Genomic DNA, 19,461 nt, shown 5'->3' on the forward strand with positions numbered 1-19,461 from the left:
CGCATAAATCCACCTCCACCCCTTCCAACAAACAATCAGCATGATGCGCATGCCACATCGCATCGCACGAACCCCAACTACCCTGCCTTATCCCCATCTTGTACTAAGCTAGACTCGCTATATTCTCAATACGTATGTATTGCTATTCAGCAACAGGGCCTCTCCAAGCCCTGAATCAATCCGAGTTGTGCATGCTCCTGTCCAAGAGCCAGACACATGGCCAATAAAAGCACAGCTCACCCAAGAGAGAGAGAGAGAAAGAGAGCGTGCGTGCAAAAACGGAGGAAGAACCAGCCGTCTAGATCTCCGGCACAGCTGTGCCCCCTTTTGGCTATCCTGTCCTATCGTATCGGAGTGAGGTCTCGAGGGTGGAAGTTGGTGCGTGAGCCGGGATCTCTTCGCCTCAACTCAACTCAACTGATCTAATGCGATCCGATCTCATCTGTCCAGGCTGCAGGGGATTTGTGACAGACACGGTGTTGCCGCTGTGAACTTTCGACTGAAGGATTGTCGGATCAAGATCCTGTCCGTCGGGTGAGACTGATCTCCAGCCACACCGCGAGGCAGGGCTGCGACGGGATTGAGGTTTTGCTAAGTTCGTGGGAGCCGTGAAATGAGATTGGAGATGGCGGATCTTGTTTCGGGTGCTTGTGGTCTCGGATCAGAGCTCGAGCCGTACTACGGGTTTTCCCTCTCCAGCCGCAATTTGAGCCGGCGGGTTGGCTGATAATGCGAGATCACTCTTTCGAGCACACTTAAGGCGTATGCCAAGAGTGAGAGTAAGCAAGGAGAAATCTGCACTGGGCGAAGCAAGCTAGAAGTACAGTCAGCACCCAGGTATCCTCTGGCATGGTCGTCTTGACCAGTGTCGTCCCATGCGACTAGGTTGAATTCTTTGACATCATGAAATCCTCGGATGGCTGGTATGACTATCCGTTGTCCGAGCCCTCTTCCTACCATGGGGCAACTTCTGCACAGGACGCTCATGACGCTGCTGCTGCTGCTGCTGCTGCTGCTGTTCTGGACACCCCGGACTCTGCAAAATCTTGCCTCCCTTGCTGATACTATGCAAGGTCAACTTCTGCCCATCCAGCTTCGTCTCCAGCATTCTGACATAAGTACTATGACTATTCGGACTAGCCGACAAGCAACTAAACAGATATCTCAACTCCTCTGATTCGGACCAGGGAGTCTTGGCAATGGTCAAGGCATCCATGAGGGTGTAGGCGACTTCGAAGACTTTTTCAAAGATGCCCAGACCGTGGACAGCGACGGCATTGATAGACATGTTGCTCATTTGCTCGCAGAGAGTTTTGGCAATGTGGATCGGGTAGCTATAGGTGAAGGCTGGGTTGGACGAATGGCTGGATATAATACCTTGACGCATTGATGCTTGCCAGAAAATGAGACGGAGCCATTGTTGGGTGATTTGCACGTCGGCGCGTTGGATCTCGGGAAGATCGGTAGGATCGAACGACAGATTGGAGACATTGTCTTGTATTGCTGCTATATGCTCAACCGATGGCCTGACGGTTTGGCTTTCTGACGATCGCCAGACTTCAATGAACTTCTCGTCTAGCAGAGCAAACAGTTCGCAGAGGCACTGAAAACCGGTGAGAATGCTAGGATCTTCGTCATCAAAAAAGTCCACAGGAAGCGCAGGTAGTTTCGCGATGGAGATAGGCTTATTGCGTAGTATCGAGGCTCCTCGCTCGGTCACGAACAACAGCGCAAACGTACGCCGATGGCAAATTTCTGCCACGTGATTCATGCCAACGTGGAAAGAGTCAAGATGCAAACCCTGCTCGAGCGCCATCCCCGTTGCCTCTCGAACGTAAAAGTGAGAAGATCGTGGTTGTTTGAGCTCGAAGTAAGATACTGATGCGAAATAGGATGCGATGATTGTGCTGAGGGATGAGTCTTCTATCCAATCCGAAGCCCGTCGTAGGTTGAGAAAATGCGACAGAAATTGCCTTCCAATGTCTTTTTTGGCTTCTAGTGATAAATCTGATGGCGGTGATGCGTGCAGAATAGTGACCGCACACATGGACAGTACCAAGCATGTGTCCTCAGAAGATAGTTCCTCAGGGCTGTTCAACTTGCGACGAAACGTGGCCTCGTGAATGACAGGCATAATTGGGTAGAGGTGGTGAAAGTACTGCTTTATACATTGAGACATCATAACAGAAGACATCCCAATTTCTGCGGCAAGAGCCACAATCCGAATCCCGTCTTGCATTGAGCCTTCCGAGGCTGTACAGTATCGAAGAGGCTCATCAGCATGAGAGACAGCTAGGGAAAGATGAGGAAAGCTAGATACTGTTGGGCTAGCACGCTCAGGAGCCATAGTGGAAGCTATCACGCGATCGACAGACGGTGGCCTGCATGCGCCCAGCTCATCGAGGGAGGGCGCATTATGATATGCCATCAAGGGATAATCCTCACCATCGAAGATCTTCTGAGCAAATTCATTAACAGTGATAAAGTCACTCGAGCTGGGTGAGATTTCCAGGAAGGGTAGCATTGGATCTGCCATCTGCCACGGAATTGGAGAATCTGGCGTGGGTGCCATCGATCCAGGGGTTGCTTGCTGTGGAAGCATAGAAGCAGGAGCCGAAGTGATGTGCTGTGGTATCTGAAGCATGGGTGGTGTATTCTTTATGGTGATCGGATTCGACGTCGGGCCTGCACTATCTCTGAAGCTTCCAACTACAGGAGAAGAATGCATACTGCTTGCTGACACTGATCGAGACAGTGATGGCGTGAACCGGCTGCTTGATTCTGACAAGGGTGATTCCATGGTGAGTATATTGATACCTTGCTGCAGGATTTGGCTGTCTTCATCGCGTAGTTTCGCAATCATTGAGCCTGACCCTTTTTTGGGGCCACGTCGTTTGCGGACGATGTCTCTAGAGCAACTTGATCACCGAGTTAGACTATAGAACATACGAGAGTACGTCGCGTTTCGATCCGCCTCAAATGCAAGCGTCACGTACCGGAGACCAGACGAGATACACCTTTCGCAGGTCTCCTTGCCATCGCACTTGACTTTCCGCCGGCGACATTGATCGCAAGGATGTGCTTTGGTAGTTGCCACAGAGGGAGCTGCTTGGGCTGAACTCTCCGAGATGGGGTCCATGCTGAATGGCAGGCGTAAATCAGCACGCTTGTTACGAGATCGCTGGCGACCTGCAGCACGGGCTTGCGTCAACGCAAGGCTTTACCAAAGTCGAGCTGCAGAGATGAGTCTCAGCAGCTTTCTGTGCAATACTAGTAGGTTAGACGAAAGACAGAAGACAGACAGAGATGATCAACGAGGTGGAGTAAATGTACTATGTAGTCCAATCCGAGCGTAGTTACTCTGCCGCCCCCTTAGTAAGCTCCTGCTACTAGTAGTGCTAGTACTCATTAGAAGATCTGCGGGGAATGCCAAGGCGCTGATTACGGAAACATTCTAGTCTTAGTCATCTGTTTCAGAAATCAAGGCTGACAAGTGATGTAAAACCAGCCTCTTCGGACCATGATTTCTGGCATCAAAATCCAGGAAATGAGATCAAATTCGCCATCTCCACCCAGCCACCTTATTTCTTGGAGATCTCATCGATCATACGACAAAACTAGACATTTTCAAGCACAACTCCAACTCTCCATGAAATGCACAATTCGACACTCTATACCGAGTGTCTCTTGCCAAAAGAGGATGCTGCCCTAGAAAGGCAAGTCCCTCAAATTGAAGCCAAGACTTACCGAGAGTGGATATCAACCAGGGCTTATCCACCGTGTTTCAGCAGCACCAGTTCGCCTGTGCGGCGAAGCCCCGGCTGGGAGGATCTACGGAATGGCGGGAGATAACCTTCGGTGCTACGCGACTCCGTGCTTGGAACAGATTGGAACCTAAATTGTACTGCGCCAGAATTTATGCAACGAATCCTTCCACGGATGAAAAAGCAATTTCGTTGTCATCGCGATGCTTACTTTTTGGCTTGTGATCCATAGAAACTTTCTGACAAACAGTGTATGAGATGAGGAAACCTTTTGTTCTCCGACTGTACCCTTTAACGTTGAGGCAACGTATTGCGAAAGGCAGTAAAGGTATCCACACTCCACTAGCAAGGACCTGCAAGCATTCAAAATGCGCTACGGATTTGAGTTTTCTCTAATACCAGGACCGAGCGAGGCGAGTGGTATAGCCAGCACCAAACAGCCGCCCGGCGATCTCTGTTCATGCAAGCCGTTTACCAGCACACCGATTATGGCATGGTCCTGAAACAGCAACGTTGACTAATTCAGAGCAATGCACTTGGTGGATACGAGGCACTGCTGGGAAGCTATCTGCTTCCATCATGTGAGCCGTGGTATGCCTACGAGTGGGTACTCACCCCATAGTCCTGGCATTCTCGAAAGGTGGGGTCGAGCAGATCTTTGCCGGACTTCCTCGTCTTTACTTCCCCTTGTGCACCTGATTCCCATTGCATTAGTTGGGACAGTGCCACTGCCGTCGGGCTCTTTCTGATGCAGAGGAATGAGTGCTGAGGTACTGAATGAGAAACCCGTCAAACAGTCATTGAAAACTTTGAACAGTAGATTTCGTGTTGTCATGAAGGCATTAAAGCGACCACAAACCCCCTCGAAGACTTGTTCAATCCGGCTTGTTCGCACTGCTAAGATATCAGACGCACTCCCTCACTCAGCAGGATCTTCAACTGAGTAAGGCTCACATCCAGCAGAGCACATGCCAGGCTGGAATAGCAAGCACATTGGTTGTGGATCGTAAGCAGTAAATTCGTTCACTAAACCCTGCTTATCCAAAACAAGTCTAAATTGCTGTCTGATTCCATATTGGATACAAGGTAGGCTGCAGTTGCCTTACATGCTACTTCCCTGGTGGGTCAGCTGCGGACAAAAAGAAAGTCTCCGGATGACGGCCGTGGATGCAACAGGCACGGCGCGGAGGTCCTTGATCCTGCATCACGGTCTCAGATACTCTGTCACCCGCAGTGTACCTGCTTCCCTCTTGCCTACTGCCGCTGCAATATCTCTATCGAAGCAGAGTCATCGTCATGCTTTGATTGGAGAGGCTATCTGTGCGTTATGATTACAGGAGATTTCCTCCAGCCAATCGATCTTCAAGTCATGACTGCCAAATCATAGGCCATCGAGACCACTGCCCGGCGGCTGTCTTTTAGGGTCGAGGTGGGGTATACGTTGAGGATCATACCCCGAAGCAGTGCTGTCAGGTTCGGAGGGTGGAGAAAACAACCGGGCCTGCTACGATTCATGTCCAATGCCAAATTCGATGTAGCACGACACCTTGGTTGAGGTGAAGCAAAGGGTTCTATCACAGCAATCTATCAGCAATTGTGTCCGGGAAGAACTTCGCCCTCTGCGTAAGTGTCAGTCTATCTCACATTCCGCCCTGCGGCTGTGGTCTGTGCACCGGAGTGACGCATGCCAAAACGGCAAATCTCGATGGGGGTCAACTGCGCGACATTTTAGCAGCGAGCTTAGCCGCCTCCACATTTTCGGCTAGTGGAGAGAATGAAGATCGCGGCAAGATCTGCCTGGGTGGTGCTCGGGTTGGTTGGGGATGGACGCACTGCTTGCTGATATACCCGTCCATGCTCTAGAAACTGAGACTAGACTACCGCATGTACCGTCCTGGTCTCAGCCTTTTATTCAAGCATCAACTGGGTCATGGTCTAGATCTCTGCGAAACATTAGTGCAGGAGACTCTGATGAAGAATGTGGGCGACGACAACAAGAATAAAAATATCTTGCGAGGGGAACCGAAAATAACCTTTTTCGTTCGAGCATTAGCCCGGCAGATCAGTACATGTACAGCCACCAGTTGTATTTGAGTATGGGGGAGACTGGGGTCCCCTGGTCAATGCTAAACTCCTGCATTCCGCTAAAACGCAAATGCAACATACATGGGTGTGAACAAGAGATCGCTGCCAGCCGTTTGGCATCGCCGTGAGAGCGCTGCAATCACCTTGGCTGCAAGGCAGAGCGCCTGGCGAGTAGGCTGCTACATTGTAAGATCGCCAATCGCTGTGGAGCGCATATGGCACGAACCGTTATCGTTGCCTGAGTAAACAAACAACAAGAGTCAACAGCTCTTTTGAGGTAGAATAGCAGAATCCAGCTCTCTCCTGAGATAAGGATGGTGAGGATATCGAACATTTCACATCCCAGTAAATACCAGCGGAAGGCGCCCACGAATGCCTTCGCATTCATTTAGTGGCTCCTCTACTCCAACCGTCTCCACTTTTCGCTCCTCAAGGCTTGTTCAGCCTGCTCAATAGATACCGCGCTCAGTGAGAGTCACATCTCGGAATATGCCCAGCAAGTGGCCCAGGCAGAAGTGACGATATCAGACTGCCTGATGGTTATAGGCAAACTCAATTCCAGATCGGCTGAGCCAAGAACACCATACCCCGAGAAGGTACAAACATTGCTGCTCTGTAGCAACCTATCCACCAACATTGAAACCTCCCTTGCCGGTGATTCAGACTTCCAGATCCCAATCTTCTCTTTCTGCGTAACAAACTGGCTGGGTTAAATTTGCAGGCCTCTTGTACCCTTCCGGCCAACAGAGAAGAGGAGCAGGCACACCTTTGACCTAGCAAGATCCGAAGAGGAACTGCTGAGCGCCGCGATCTGCCCGAGCAGACACATTCCTGAGACCTTGCTTTTCATAGCGCTTGACGCGACGGGAGCACTATGCCTTACCTAGGTAAGCACTTTTTCCAGCAGTACTCCATTGTTGGTCTGTTATATCAAGTTGTCCGTCTCTTTCCAACCTACATTTCTCGTGCCGACCCGGAGGATTTGGCGCTGCCCGTACCACCGAATCCATTTCTTCATACAACTTGCTCCTTTGCACAAGGAACTACTCTGTTCTCACTAGCACCCAGTAACCAATCTGCTCACTTTGTATTCGTCAGGTCCCCTCTCTTTTGAAGCATCACAAGAGATGAATATGGCACTTCCCGATTTGGATGGCATGAATCAGTTGAGCATCGAACTACAACTTGATACCGATGTCAATCTTTTTCCGATATTCTCAACAACATCCACGTGTTCATCACTGGATCCGAAATTTGCTCCATACGCGCCATCATCTCCGATCGACTTCAAATGCGATCATCGACCGTCTATTCCGACTTCAGAAACGTCTTTGCTGCTTTCGTCTCAAGGAGATTCACTGCGCAATAGCCTCAGCCCCATGACGCCTTATTCATCCGATATAATGGATATGATGATGACCAGCGGGGCTTCAATGGGTTGCACAACCGCGGATCTAAGCATCTATCGGATGTTCCAGTACAGCGACCCTGCGCCTGAGGAAGGAAGCTTTCACTGGAACGCGTCAGAATCCAAGCAGCGCTTACCAGGCCAATCCGCAGCATTCAATACGCCGCAGCAGTATTCGGTCAAGCAGCAACATCCCGAAGTCTTCTTATCGACAAATCAAACTCTTGTTGCTGGAGCCGCTCTGGAATCATCATTGTCACGGTCGATTTTCCACAGTCGACAGCCCTCAGATACTCTTGTGGCAGAACACATGACCCAGTGGCGACCTTCAATGCTGCAAACCCCGCCGCGAACGGTAGCTCCTAGCGCTACATTCCAGCCTATAGTGCCTTCCTCGCCTGCCTATCATCTTACTCCGTCGACGCCAATCCAAAACAAGTATGAGACTCCTATAGCATCCGGGACAGCCAGCACTCCGTACTCATCATCCCCAATCTGCTCATCATCCAAACAGCTTGTTTCCATTCATGAAGATTCGAATTGTTCCATCGTCCAGCCGACTCTGGTGAGGAACTTGAGACAGTCGAAATGTAAAGGATCAGGTCGATCGAGTCGTAGAACAGCCGAAAGGAAACAGAGCGGCCGCTCTGGACGTCCCTCAAAGCCACGTATGAGCCGGGAAGGTATGGAATACCCTGAGTATATTCCGGAGAATCAATGGCCCTGTACTGCAGAAGACTGCGTCGACAAAAATGGCAAACGAAAGAAGTTCAAGAGACAGGAACATTTGAAACGTCATCAACGCACGTGTCACACTGGGATCAGACCGCATTATTGTTGGGTACCTGGTTGCACCACGAAGCCATTCAGCCGAACGGACAATCTGAACAGCCATCTCCACAAAACTCACGGCAAGAACTCACCCGCCGCACGAAACAGGTACATCGCGACACTAGATCCAAAGAGTGGGGTGTATGATGTTGATTATCGGGGCCCCTTCACCGAGTCAGGGTGGCCCATCAGAAGCAAATAAGCCAGTAATCTTGATCGCAATGATGACAGGAGGAAGCATGAGCGGGTTGAGAGCATTGTTTAGAAGCAAAGGGATTGACTCCATGTTTGATGGTCTGAAAAGCAAGACTCACCAATTCATAAAAGTGAGAAAAGTCTATGATAATGTACATGTGGTTCTCAAGGCCACTCAGGGCACGAGAACCAGGAAAATCTCGGTTCGTTTGTGGAGGTCATGGCTCGTGTATGCACTCGTTATATGAACAGATTGAGAACACAGCTCTCAGTTGCTATGAGCTCAAATGACGATATACTGATTGGAACGTAAGTCGGTGGGGTTCACGTATAGGACTCAGCTTGTGGGAGAATCAAATGGCGGAAAAGGGTAGCGGCGGTGAGAGAGATCTATATCGCAATAACTCAGAAAGAGTCGTATTCTTTCGCCCGGAAAGCTAATTCCAGCCCACAGAAGATGTATCTTCGTCCATATGGTCACAGCTTCTATTTTGGTGGTAGAAAGGAATGGTAAGTAATGTTCGGGTTGGAATTGATATTGAACAGTTCATTAGTGAACGCCAAGCATTGATGCGTCGCGTCAGAAATTCCTTGGCGTGTTCAGTTTAGGGTCTGGGGCTTTGTGTTAGAGTAAAAGTTGACGGCCAACTTCAGAGCACATCTCGTCTCATCTCAAGTTTCCGATAACCACCAAGTTAGATATCAAACACTGAGATGTGGGCAATGCACAGCCGCATATAACACGTAAATGGTACGAAATATGAGCAGTATTCGAAGGCAGAAAAGCTGCCTCGAAAAATACAAGTGTGTCTGGCTATGTAGATGTTGGCTGTACTATAGTACGTAAACAGTGCTTACTTGGCTTTCAGTGTAGTGGGCCATGACTTCTTGCACTCGGACTCGGTCTAATAGTAATAGGCATGTTAGATCAAGTTTCGTAGCTTGCTCGCCGAAGTCTGCATAACTTCCCGCGTACTGCAGTAGCATTTTCGTCCTCGAATTACCACTAGCTTTTCGCGTTTCAATGTCTTGTCTAACTATTGAGAAGTCTACAGGGCCAAGTCCATACAGATTCTCTCATAATTAGCCAGCATTAGCAAAGGGGCTTTTCCATAGCTGCTGTTTGACACGTTGATAATATACAAAACATCTTTGGAATGCCCCCAGTCCATGTTGGGTGCCCTCTTTCGTACCTGTGAAACCCGCTGCTGTGTCCTTGGCCTCATATGGACCTAAGGGTCTGACATTATCGTGTATTTCATTGCGATTCGCTGATGATGTGCCACGCTCAAGGCCAAACCCCTGCTTGATGTCCAAGCACGGATCTGGTAACATACTTTCTGGTTTTGCTCGGAACATCTCCTGTTTAGGTGCTTCAAACTGTACAGTAGTGGACCAATCAGATGCTTCGGAGAGTGCTTCCTTGGAATGATTCTCTTGTCGATCAGAGTGACTATCCTGTGCCGCATCTTCAACCCCGAGTCTCGTATCAGGAGATGACCGAGAGCTTTGGCGTTCTGGGATCATAAGCGTGCCAGCAGCTGGCTTTATGATTCGGGAAGGAACAAACAGCGGGATTTTTTCGTTGCCACGAAACTCCGCATATCCGTTCTTGATGCTTGACGACCGCACAAGTAGTGGTGTTTTTGACTCTTTCTCTCGTAGAGCACGATAGGAATACGCTTTGGAACCTATGGACGGCCTTCGTGAAGAGATTGAGGGCGTGTCCATACTCGATGAAGAAGGGAAGATGAAATCAACATCATGTCCCTTCTGGATGTCCACAAACATTGGAACATCCCGCAGCTGACTCAGGTTGATCATGTCCTCAACATTGCAGACGCTGAGCGTTCGTGGAGACCGTTTTGGTGTCAAGCAAGGTGAAACCGGCAGAGATGATCGTCGAGATGGAATAGTAGGCACGCTGAAGACGCGCTGCTGAGTTGAGACGAAGGAGTTGCTTCGGAGTTCATCAATGCTACCAAGGGAGATCGAGCTAGAAACACCAGAACCCAGCGTATTCGACCAGCTTGATGCTCTGCCCAAGAACGTGGGTATTCTTTGAGGGGTATGCTTTCTCGCCAAGTTGTAGGACTTCATTGTTGGAATTGGACGACGAATGGGATACCTCAAGCGGTCAACTTCTGGTAATTGTGTACTCGAACTCGGCTGATACATGGTCATTGTTTGCTAACCGAACATTCTCGGTTGCTTACCGCGCCTGCTGATTCCAGAGAACGACGTTGGCCATGAGATACTGCAGTCTCACTATCAGAAGCCTGATATTCTGGCAAACCTGACACCTGAGAAGACTTAGGAAATGCGTAGTGGGCGGACTGATGAGACTACCTTATAGGGTGGTCGATAATCAGCTTTCAAAGGAGAGAGAGGAACCGTTGAAACGGCAGAAAATGGTTGGGTATCCATATCTAGCTATGGATCGAGTCAGGCTGAAGCACGTGATGTGGTCAGGGGCGAGGTACCCTTCGAAGTACTGCCTGAGATGATAGCGACAAACGAGACTGGCTGGTGTCATCACTCGTGACTGCTTCCTCCGTGTCCTGAACGTTTAGCAAATCCCATGCCAAGCACTTTGGTGAATCTACTGGCATACCTCTGCTTGATTTTCAGAGGCTGTCCTTGGTGACTCTTTCGAGCTTCTTCTGGGGAGTAGTGTGCTGGGAGCCCGCTTGATCCGATTACCCAAACGCCTGAGACCAATAGTAGGAGTCGACATGGCTCTGTGCAGTGTCGTCTGTAGTTTTTGTCTTTTGCTTGATCTGGTGTTGCTTGTATTCGGTGATCTCTGTGCAGCCACAATTCCTTCTTCATCCGCTGAAATCCTGGTGGAAGTAACTTCATCAGTGGAAAGGTCTGGATGGCTACTTTCTGTTGTGATGGAGAACCGAGGAAAACGAGGGTAGAGGCTAGGGTTGATAGAGTCAAGCGGTGATGCAGGTAGCTTGGAAGGGCGTGTTTGTTCTGAGATTGCCTGGGAGACTGTCCTTGAAGCAAGAAGCTCAAAGTTATGTTTAGGAGTAGAGAGATGCATTCGAGGACGAGGGCTATCAGCGATGTCATCCATCGAATATTGTGCGCTGTCTGCCATCATCAAGTCAGGGCTCGGCGTGCTGACATGAGAATTTGGTGCACCATCATCATGAACAATTTGAGCCTTTAGCGGTGTCGTGTTCTCCATAGCTAGAAAAGGGAAGTCTTGCCACGTGAAATGAAGCGGACACTTCTTGATCCTCGAACCTGGAGGATCTGTTTCGGGCTGCTTCTTAGACGATCATCAGAAGATGACCAGTAACCAAGAGGAGTTGGCTTCCGAGTCGAAGAGCTCGATTCCATTATTTTTTGGGTGAGAATTGCGAAGTATGACCGAAATTGCAGGCTTGAATTACCTTCACTTCGGCACGGTTTCAAGAGGAAGGAGCGACCATAAACTGCAAGAGCACGAACGCTTGTCACTCCCCCGAGACGAGTCAGCAACCATGCGCAGGAGAAGCATCAAGGTTCGTGCGGTATGGCAAAGATGGAAATAGCCATGCGAGAGATACATGAAAATAGGCAGACTTCAAGCCCGTCAGCCTTTCACCCGCATCCTCCGCGCTTCTTCCTCCTTTCTCTGCTCAACCTGTCCAAGGAAATCCATTCTGCCCAAGTAGCCACCCTTAGCTTTGGCATGTTCGGCTAACTCGTCCTGCAGGCCTTCTTGATCAACATGAGCCGCCCAGTCCATCTTACTCTTCTCCACAGTATTGAGCTTCTGTATTTTAGTCTCTTTCCCATCCGCCAGAGACCTTGCCCAACTCTTCTTGAACAAATCCATATTGTTGAGGTTAGGATCGAAACGCGAGATCTTGCGGAGCGGTCTTCGGACGGGCTCATTACCGGGAAACCTAGGGTCCATGTTCTGGACCAACCTTTGAGCCAGCCACTGCGTTGCCTCAGCCGATGATCTAGGAACTGTCTTCTTGCGTTTATGGACTTCTCCAGCAAACTCATAGGTCTCGTCAATAGTGACCATTTCGTTGAGTCCGTCCTGCGACATTCGATTTTGACATGCTATACCACTGGGAGGTCCTGCGGACTGCGCATGAGACGATTGAATGTTCTCTTTCTGCTCTACAAGGAGACCTGAATCACTGTCCAAGACAGGGGCTGCTGGTGCTGCTGGTTGGGGGAGGCCATCTAGCCCCCCGGGCTTGTTCATAGCTTCCCACAGTTGGTCCACGTCGATAGTGCTTCCCTTTACGCTTGCCAGCTTAGATTTCCTCTTCTCGAGCTGGTCCTTTTCCCGCATCGCGCGAGTCCTAGCTCTCCAGCCTTGCTCCTCTCCATCACTGTTTTCGTCTTGGTCATCCTCACCTTTCTGCTTCTGCTTTCTCTTCGTTCGATCTCGCTCACGTATTGTAGCTTCGTCTCCAGAGTCCAATCCAAGCGGCTCTGGCCGTGAACCTTCTTTCCTCTCCCTTTGTCGCTGTAGTCTCCCTCGACTTCGTCTAACTGTAGGAGCTTGCTTGTCGTCTTCTTCAGATGATGAGGAGCTGATCTCACTGCATGCATTCTCGACGTCGAAATCACTGTCAGCTTCTTCGTCGTAATCATCCTCCATGGCAGCATCGACGTCCTTCGGATCAGGCATGATTGCCTTGCAGCCAGTCAAGGCGGAAGCCTTACAGGATAGAGAATTCTGTGATCAGCGGCGCAATGTGTCCCAACACATGTTATGAATAGAAATTCAAGAGGGTGACGTACAGGTATGTAAAAGATTCTGATTGGTTGGCTGCTGAAAGTTCAGCATGGAATACTGCCGAGGTGTTTGGGTGAAAGATCACTAACTTGGTTAGTACTAAGTATGGTACTAGTACAGAGTATGGGTTCGTAAGTAATGTCAGTGGGGTGCCAATCCGGCCAGCACATTACCCTCTGATACGCCTCTCGATCGAGCAGATTTCGTATGCTTGAGGATACCGTTTCTAGCGGAGAACGAAACTTTCTAGTGCCCCACCAACATCACATCATGATATGCCCAATACCATATTATGTTGGACCAAAAGGACCTCGGCCCTCAGAGGACCACGTACGTAAATTATGTGACCCATCCTTCAAGTTGCTATGGGGGGCAAGATGAACCTATTCCAGCCTAGTTATCTTTGTCATCCTTCCGCAGGCTGTGCAAACACTCCGTTCTTGTTCCGTCGCCAACGCCAGGGTTGAGCCGGGCTGTGCTACCATTTGTGGAGACGTTAAGTCATTAAGAGATAGCCAGACTCAGGCGTTCTCCCTGAGTTGGCCCAGACCAAATTTACGGAACAGTGCAAACTAGTTACGCCGCGGGCTACTTCACAACAAGCGAGATGGGGCGCTGGAAGTCTGAATTTCAATATCAGAGTCAGTTCTATGATATATCTCACATCGCAGTAGATTTTTATTGTTGATTTATCCATTGTTTGGGCATTCTCAGGGCCATACCCTCATCTCTTTCTTACAAGATACCCTTCCTTCCTCTTCGTTTCTCGTTGTGCACAGTGTAATATTTCATCAGACCTTGGGATAAGGGATCCAGCAATGGGTTCTTTGGATGAGGAGGTCATCCATTACAATGATTGGCCAAATGCTCAGGGTGTATGTCTCCTGCTATATTCGGTAGGGTTGCCGAGAAGCTTACTCGTCTGTAGTTCGACGTCCGATATGAGGAACGATCTCCTGTCGAGTTGTCAGTCAGTGGCAATATACCGGCATATGCTACTGGCACGCTTTTCCGCACAGGCCTTGGCCCTCGGAAACTCCAAACAGATGCTGGGACCACGTTTCGAGTCAACCACTGGTTTGATGGCTTTGCGCAAGTTCACCGATTCCAGATCCATGCCCCAGCTCCCGGCGAACCTTCTGTTCGAGTGACATACAATTCGAGATCTTCTTGTGATGCGGTGCTAGAACGGATTAAACGAGCAGGTAAAGACGAAGGTTTCACCTTTGGTGCCAAATATGACCTGTGCACATCCTACTTCCAGAAGCTGCAAAGCTTCTTCAGGCCGGCACCTAAGCCTAGGGGAGCAGACTCGCTTAACATGTCCGTCACCCTGTCAGCGAATTTCCCTGGCTTGAATACAAATGGTGATCGTCTGAATGAAGCCCCTGAGAGGGACAAAATCGTCAGCTTGTGCAACAAGACCGACATTTCCTCCTTTCAAATGCTAGATCCGCAGACGCTGGAACCCATCGGACTAGCCCAGCAAAAATCGCTTCACCCGTCGTTGAAAGGCCCATCGAGCGCAACTCACGCCAAAAGCGACCCCGTCACAGGCGATGTATACAATTATAATCTAGAATATGGACGTACAGGCAAATACCGTGTCTTCACCGTCTCTGCGTCAACAGGCCAAACCTCCATCCTTGCCACTTTCTCGGCCGATGCATCATACCTCCATTCTCTCTTTTTGACTGAGCACTACGTCATCATATGTGTCTGGAATGCCTTCTTCTCGCTAGGCGGTGCTCCAATATTCTACCACATGAACATCGTTGATGCCCTCGCTGAATATGACGGTACGCGCCCTGCAACGTGGTATGTTGTTGACCGCCAGCCTGTAGAAGCAGGAGGCAAAGGTCTGATAGCAACATACGATTCAGACCCTTTCTTCGCGTTCCACACGATTAATGCTTATGAGGAGGCGGGAAGTCAGGCCAACCAGGTAGACATCATCGCTGACATCATCTGCTATGATAATCACGATTGCATCAAACGTTTCTATCTCGACAACATAGTATCCGACTCACCTACCGCAAAGGGCTTCAGCGATGGTGCATTTGCGCGTTGTGGCGCTTCGATACGGCGATTTCGACTCCCAGACGTTCCTTCCAAGCCCATTGATCAACGTTTCAAGGCTGACACGGTATTTGTAAAAGCACGGGATTTCTACGTCGAACTCCCGGCCATTAATCCCAGAAGACTAATGCGAAAATATCGCTACATATACGGCATGATCGATACTGGCAAATCCACCTTCTTCGACGGCCTGGTCAAATATGACATCGAAACACACAAGGACATTCGATGGAGCTACCATGGTCAGACGGCCGGAGAGCCAATATTTGTGGCTGATCCCGAGTCGGAGGACGAAGATGGTGGTGTACTGCTGAGTGTGGTTCTGGACGGAGTAGAAGGGAAGAGTTACCTGCTGGTGTTGGATGCTAAGACCATGAAAGAGGTAGGCAGGGCAAGCGTTGATGGAGTTGTGGGGTTTGGCTTTCATGGAACACATGTCCCAGCCGGTAGGGATGAGGTGGCCTTGCAAATTTAATGAATGTATTAAGGGCTGGAAACCTGAGGAGATTACCTTGGTTCATTAGCACCGTAATGCGAGTTTCGACTAGAAGTACATCTTCTTATGTCTCGAGCACTGAGATGGGGGTTTACCGTCCGTGTTCACAGCACACCGCGGATCTCGGAACCGATCCCAAGATCAATGTGATTATCATGAAAACCCTTTCGCTGCGACAAATCCATGACGTCATACAGCCTGGGCCCCTGAGGGAAGGGATCCCAAGTTCGCTGCGTTGCTTGATCATGCTGGTATATCTCTGCAGGTAGTGGTGTTAGCGGCGATGAAACATGGCCTGTGTCGTGGTTAGGTAGTATAATGGTGCATTTCTGATCTTGTCCCACCATGAAAATTGGCCCTTGATCATGCGATACTAGGAGGCAATACTACGGTACATCTGGCTCGAACACTTCAAGGGTCAAATGTGAAACTATACTAAATGCTCACTGTCTCTGTGCAGAGTTATCAGTATGGGGATGCTATGCAGATGTATGGCGGATATCCTTCAACACATGCACTCTGATCATTTCGCGTTTTTCATCTTCTTAGCACATAGCACTCCTGCATCTGATCCCATTAAAAGCATTGCTGACCGTCAGAGACATGAGCGGTTCTTCGACCCAGAATGGTTTACCCGGTGCGTCTAAGGTCTACGTTCCCTGCACAGATCTCAAATACAAGACCTGACCTATAACAGCAGCCCCACCGATAAAGAATCGCACCATCCGCGGCGTAGCCGAAAATACAGCGATGCAGATCGAGATGGACCTGTTTGAGCGTGGGGTCAAAGAAAATCGCGACTTTTTGATTCTAGTCCTTCGATGGGAAAGGAAATATGCGGCAGCATCTAAGTATCTGTACGCCGAGCGACTCAGAGCCGCTCTGCAGCGCATTCATGATGGGCAGCCCTTACCTCCTGTTGGTCGTCCATTCATAACAGAGGATGTCTTTCCGACGGCGGTAACTGCATCGCCGGCTACAGCAGCACCTGTGCCCAGGCCTGCGAGGAGCAGCTAGGGAGCTCCATCTCGAGAGACCATTAGCAGCAGCTCTACGTTAGTTCAATGGCTGAGACTGGGTTGAAGTGGTTAGGTAGCAGAGCCACCCGCTTTGAAGTGCAGGTCTGGAGTAAGTTTAGTGAAAATCGCTCGGAATTCTTGGGTGAAGTTCAGCGTAATTAGATCTTGCCGAATTACAGGATTGTTCAGAAAATCGTGCGGCATTGAGTGTTGTAACTCCTCGCCGGCCATGCAAATGCCCAAAACAACTTACCCGCTGTTCCGTGGTGAGGATGATTGCGCAGAGAGAGCTGGTCGATAGTCTCGTCTTAGTCTGGAATTTCCACCGGCTTTCCGTCAATACGTAGTAGTTACAGTGGTAGCCACTGTACAGAGGACTCCGTACTGTATCAGATTGACGTGGTATGCCATTTCAGCCCCCTGAAAGCGTGGCTGAAGAATGACGATGACGATGGCGGATGGGGCGCCAAGGCGCAAGGCTCGTGTGAGCTCATTGAGGAGTGGGCTGGCAGGCTGGGGGTGACGATAGAATTGCCAAATTATGAAAGATTTCCTGCTTTGAACCGCCAGCCCACACCTTCATTCGCAGCCTGCGCACTTCGCACTTCGCACTTCTCACTTCCCACATCTATCTCGAGCCCCCAACCCTCCTGGCCTTCTGCCCATTTCTGTTAGATTTTGCTTTGGTACGCGTGAGAGCGCGTTTCTCCTCTCTAATTTAGTGTCCGTGCCACCTCTGCCGTCTTTCACTATGGCAATCTCCAGGGTATACACCTCGCCGTCGGTTCGTATCACACCGGTGCCGACCTCTCTCCTTCGATTTCCTCCAGAATCTCTACCTTCAACTCTACCGCCTCCATCGGGAGAAGCAACTCTCGCGCATCCCTTTGCGATTCCTCCCCATGTCTACAACACACTGCTCTCAGCAGAGCTTCCGATTACTGTTGCTTTGGCTTACACGACAATCGTCACTATTTTGAATTATGCCAATACAAGGCGCGAGCACAAGCCATGGGCTATCAGCCAGACAAGAGCTTTTCGCGCCTTCGTCATAGCGCACAATGTTTTTCTTGCTCTCTTTTCAGCCTGGACTTTCATTGGTTTGGCAAATGCAGTCCGAGTTTCGTTCGATGGTGCCACTACAGAGCATGGCTGGGTCGGTGCCGTAGATGTTCTCTGCAAAATCAACGGTCCCAGGGGTTTAGGTGACGCAGTGACCTTCAATGCCTCAACAGGCGCATGGGGGTTTACAAACAGAGCCCTCAAGCTCGCAGCTGACAATCTCCCTGATACGACGGATATTGGAAGGATCTGGAATGAAGGACTAGCCTTTTACGGATGGCTCTTCTATCTTTCGAAGTTCTACGAGATTTTTGATACCTTGATCATTTTGGCCAAGGGCAGGAAAAGCTCTTTTCTACAGACGTACCACCATGCTGGAGCAATGATGTCCATGTGGGCTGGTATTCGATACATGGCTCCCCCGATTTGGCTCTTTGTCCTAACGAACTCTTTCATTCATGTCTGGATGGTAAGTCAGGCTCTGAATGCTATGTTCAGAGTCTTCGCTGACAGCAAGCCAGTACGCTTACTATACCGCGACAGCACTTGGTGTACGAGTGCCAAAGGGTGTCAAGCAGACCATCACGACAATGCAGATTGCTCAATTCGTTGTGGGCACGACCTTTGCTCTTGCGCATCTGTTCGTCTCTTACACCATCCCCACGTCCGTGCCATACGTATATTCCCTCGCAGACCTTACTTCAGCCATATCATCTGATATTTCAAGTGCTGCTTCAGTAGCAACAGCATCCGCATCAGCAGGCCTTGGATCATGGTTGAAGAAACTCGCATTCCGAGCTGCCGGCGAGGAAGGATTAGCCGAGAACGTGCGCAACGAGCAAGGCAAACCCTTTGGAATCGATGCGCTACATGCCGCCAAAGATCTCAAGGCTCGTGAGGAGATTCGCTACCGGGACGAATTGCGGATGATTCACTGCATCGATACCAGCGGACAGGTCTTCGCTATCTTGCTCAACTGCTTCTACCTCCTCCCGCTCACAGCCATGTTCGTACGCTTTTTTATTCGTTCGTACATTAAAAGGGAAGAGGAACACAGAGGACAAATGTCATCGAAACGTCACCTACTCGAAGAATCTGGTAAAGATGCTGTGAAAGAGGTGAGGCGAGAACTTAAGCAGGCTCTAGATGAGGAGCCGGGGAGTACGCAAGACGAGAATGGCACAAAGGCGTCTTTGGCTGAGGACAAGACACGGAGTAGCACGGGCAAGCAGGGAAGCGGTGATGAAGGGAAGGGACCAGCAGATTCGAATGAGTCGAAGCAGAATGTGGATGGGAGAGAAAGCTCCGGCGAGGATTCCCGCTCAGGCAAAAGCAAGGACGGACAGCCAAAGACGGGGGACGACAAGGACCAAGGCTCAAGGATGGAGGACGATAAGGACCAAGGCTCCAGGATGGAGGACGACAAGGAAGACAGGTACGACAGGCACGACAGGTACGACAGGTACGATAGGTACGATAGGTATGACAGGTACGACAGGGAAGACAGGGAAGACAGGGAAGACAGGGCAGACAGGGCAGACAGGGAAGACAGGGACGACAAGAACGACAAAGACGACAAGAACGTCAAGAACGACGAAGACGACGTAGAGAAAGACGATTTGGAGATCTTGGACAGCGCCGAAGCGGTCAAGGATGTGCTTGCCGAGGGTCTCGAGACGGCAGATAAGTTCTCGAAGAACTTGGAGAATAGCAAAGCTGGCTAGGCGCTGACACCTTGACGGAGGCTCACGAGCAAAGATATG

At 50.0% G+C, this 19,461-nt stretch overlaps 7 protein-coding genes across 7 annotated transcripts; 4 read left to right on the plus strand and 3 right to left on the minus strand.

The window, feature by feature from the left end:
- Positions 1-901: 901 nt before the first annotated feature.
- Positions 902-3,139, minus strand: EPUS_02809 (uncharacterized protein; the record flags this gene model as incomplete). The annotated part of the gene is made up of 2 exons (XM_007803569.1): positions 902-2,909; positions 2,997-3,139. 2 exons carry the CDS (start codon positions 3,137-3,139, stop codon positions 902-904), a joined length of 2,151 nt encoding a protein of 716 aa, XP_007801760.1.
- A 3,843-nt stretch (positions 3,140-6,982) lies between these two features.
- EPUS_02810 (uncharacterized protein) lies at positions 6,983-8,290 on the plus strand (the record flags this gene model as incomplete). The annotated part of the gene is made up of 1 exon (XM_007803570.1): positions 6,983-8,290. The coding sequence occupies one exon, from the start codon at positions 6,983-6,985 to the stop codon at positions 8,288-8,290; it is 1,308 nt and encodes a 435-aa protein (XP_007801761.1).
- Positions 8,291-9,117: 827 nt separating this feature from the next.
- Positions 9,118-10,467, minus strand: EPUS_02811 (uncharacterized protein; the record flags this gene model as incomplete). The annotated part of the gene is made up of 2 exons (XM_007803571.1): positions 9,118-9,188; positions 9,477-10,467. The coding sequence occupies 2 exons, from the start codon at positions 10,465-10,467 to the stop codon at positions 9,118-9,120; spliced, it is 1,062 nt and encodes a 353-aa protein (XP_007801762.1).
- Positions 10,468-11,872: 1,405 nt separating this feature from the next.
- EPUS_02812 (uncharacterized protein) lies at positions 11,873-12,934 on the minus strand (the record flags this gene model as incomplete). The annotated part of the gene is made up of 1 exon (XM_007803572.1): positions 11,873-12,934. One exon carries the CDS (start codon positions 12,932-12,934, stop codon positions 11,873-11,875), a length of 1,062 nt encoding a protein of 353 aa, XP_007801763.1.
- Positions 12,935-13,860: 926 nt separating this feature from the next.
- EPUS_02813 (uncharacterized protein) lies at positions 13,861-15,596 on the plus strand (the record flags this gene model as incomplete). The annotated part of the gene is made up of 2 exons (XM_007803573.1): positions 13,861-13,917; positions 13,971-15,596. 2 exons carry the CDS (start codon positions 13,861-13,863, stop codon positions 15,594-15,596), a joined length of 1,683 nt encoding a protein of 560 aa, XP_007801764.1.
- A 624-nt stretch (positions 15,597-16,220) lies between these two features.
- Positions 16,221-16,634, plus strand: EPUS_02814 (uncharacterized protein; the record flags this gene model as incomplete). Its single annotated transcript, XM_007803574.1, has 2 exons — positions 16,221-16,254; positions 16,315-16,634. 2 exons carry the CDS (start codon positions 16,221-16,223, stop codon positions 16,632-16,634), a joined length of 354 nt encoding a protein of 117 aa, XP_007801765.1.
- Positions 16,635-17,387: 753 nt separating this feature from the next.
- Positions 17,388-19,422, plus strand: EPUS_02815 (uncharacterized protein; the record flags this gene model as incomplete). The annotated part of the gene is made up of 2 exons (XM_007803575.1): positions 17,388-18,167; positions 18,220-19,422. 2 exons carry the CDS (start codon positions 17,388-17,390, stop codon positions 19,420-19,422), a joined length of 1,983 nt encoding a protein of 660 aa, XP_007801766.1.
- Between the last annotated feature and the right edge of the window lie 39 nt (positions 19,423-19,461).

The sequence above is a fragment of the Endocarpon pusillum genome (assembly GCF_000464535.1).
Source record: "Endocarpon pusillum Z07020 unplaced genomic scaffold scaffold2538, whole genome shotgun sequence".
Lineage (NCBI taxonomy): Eukaryota > Fungi > Ascomycota > Eurotiomycetes > Verrucariales > Verrucariaceae > Endocarpon > Endocarpon pusillum.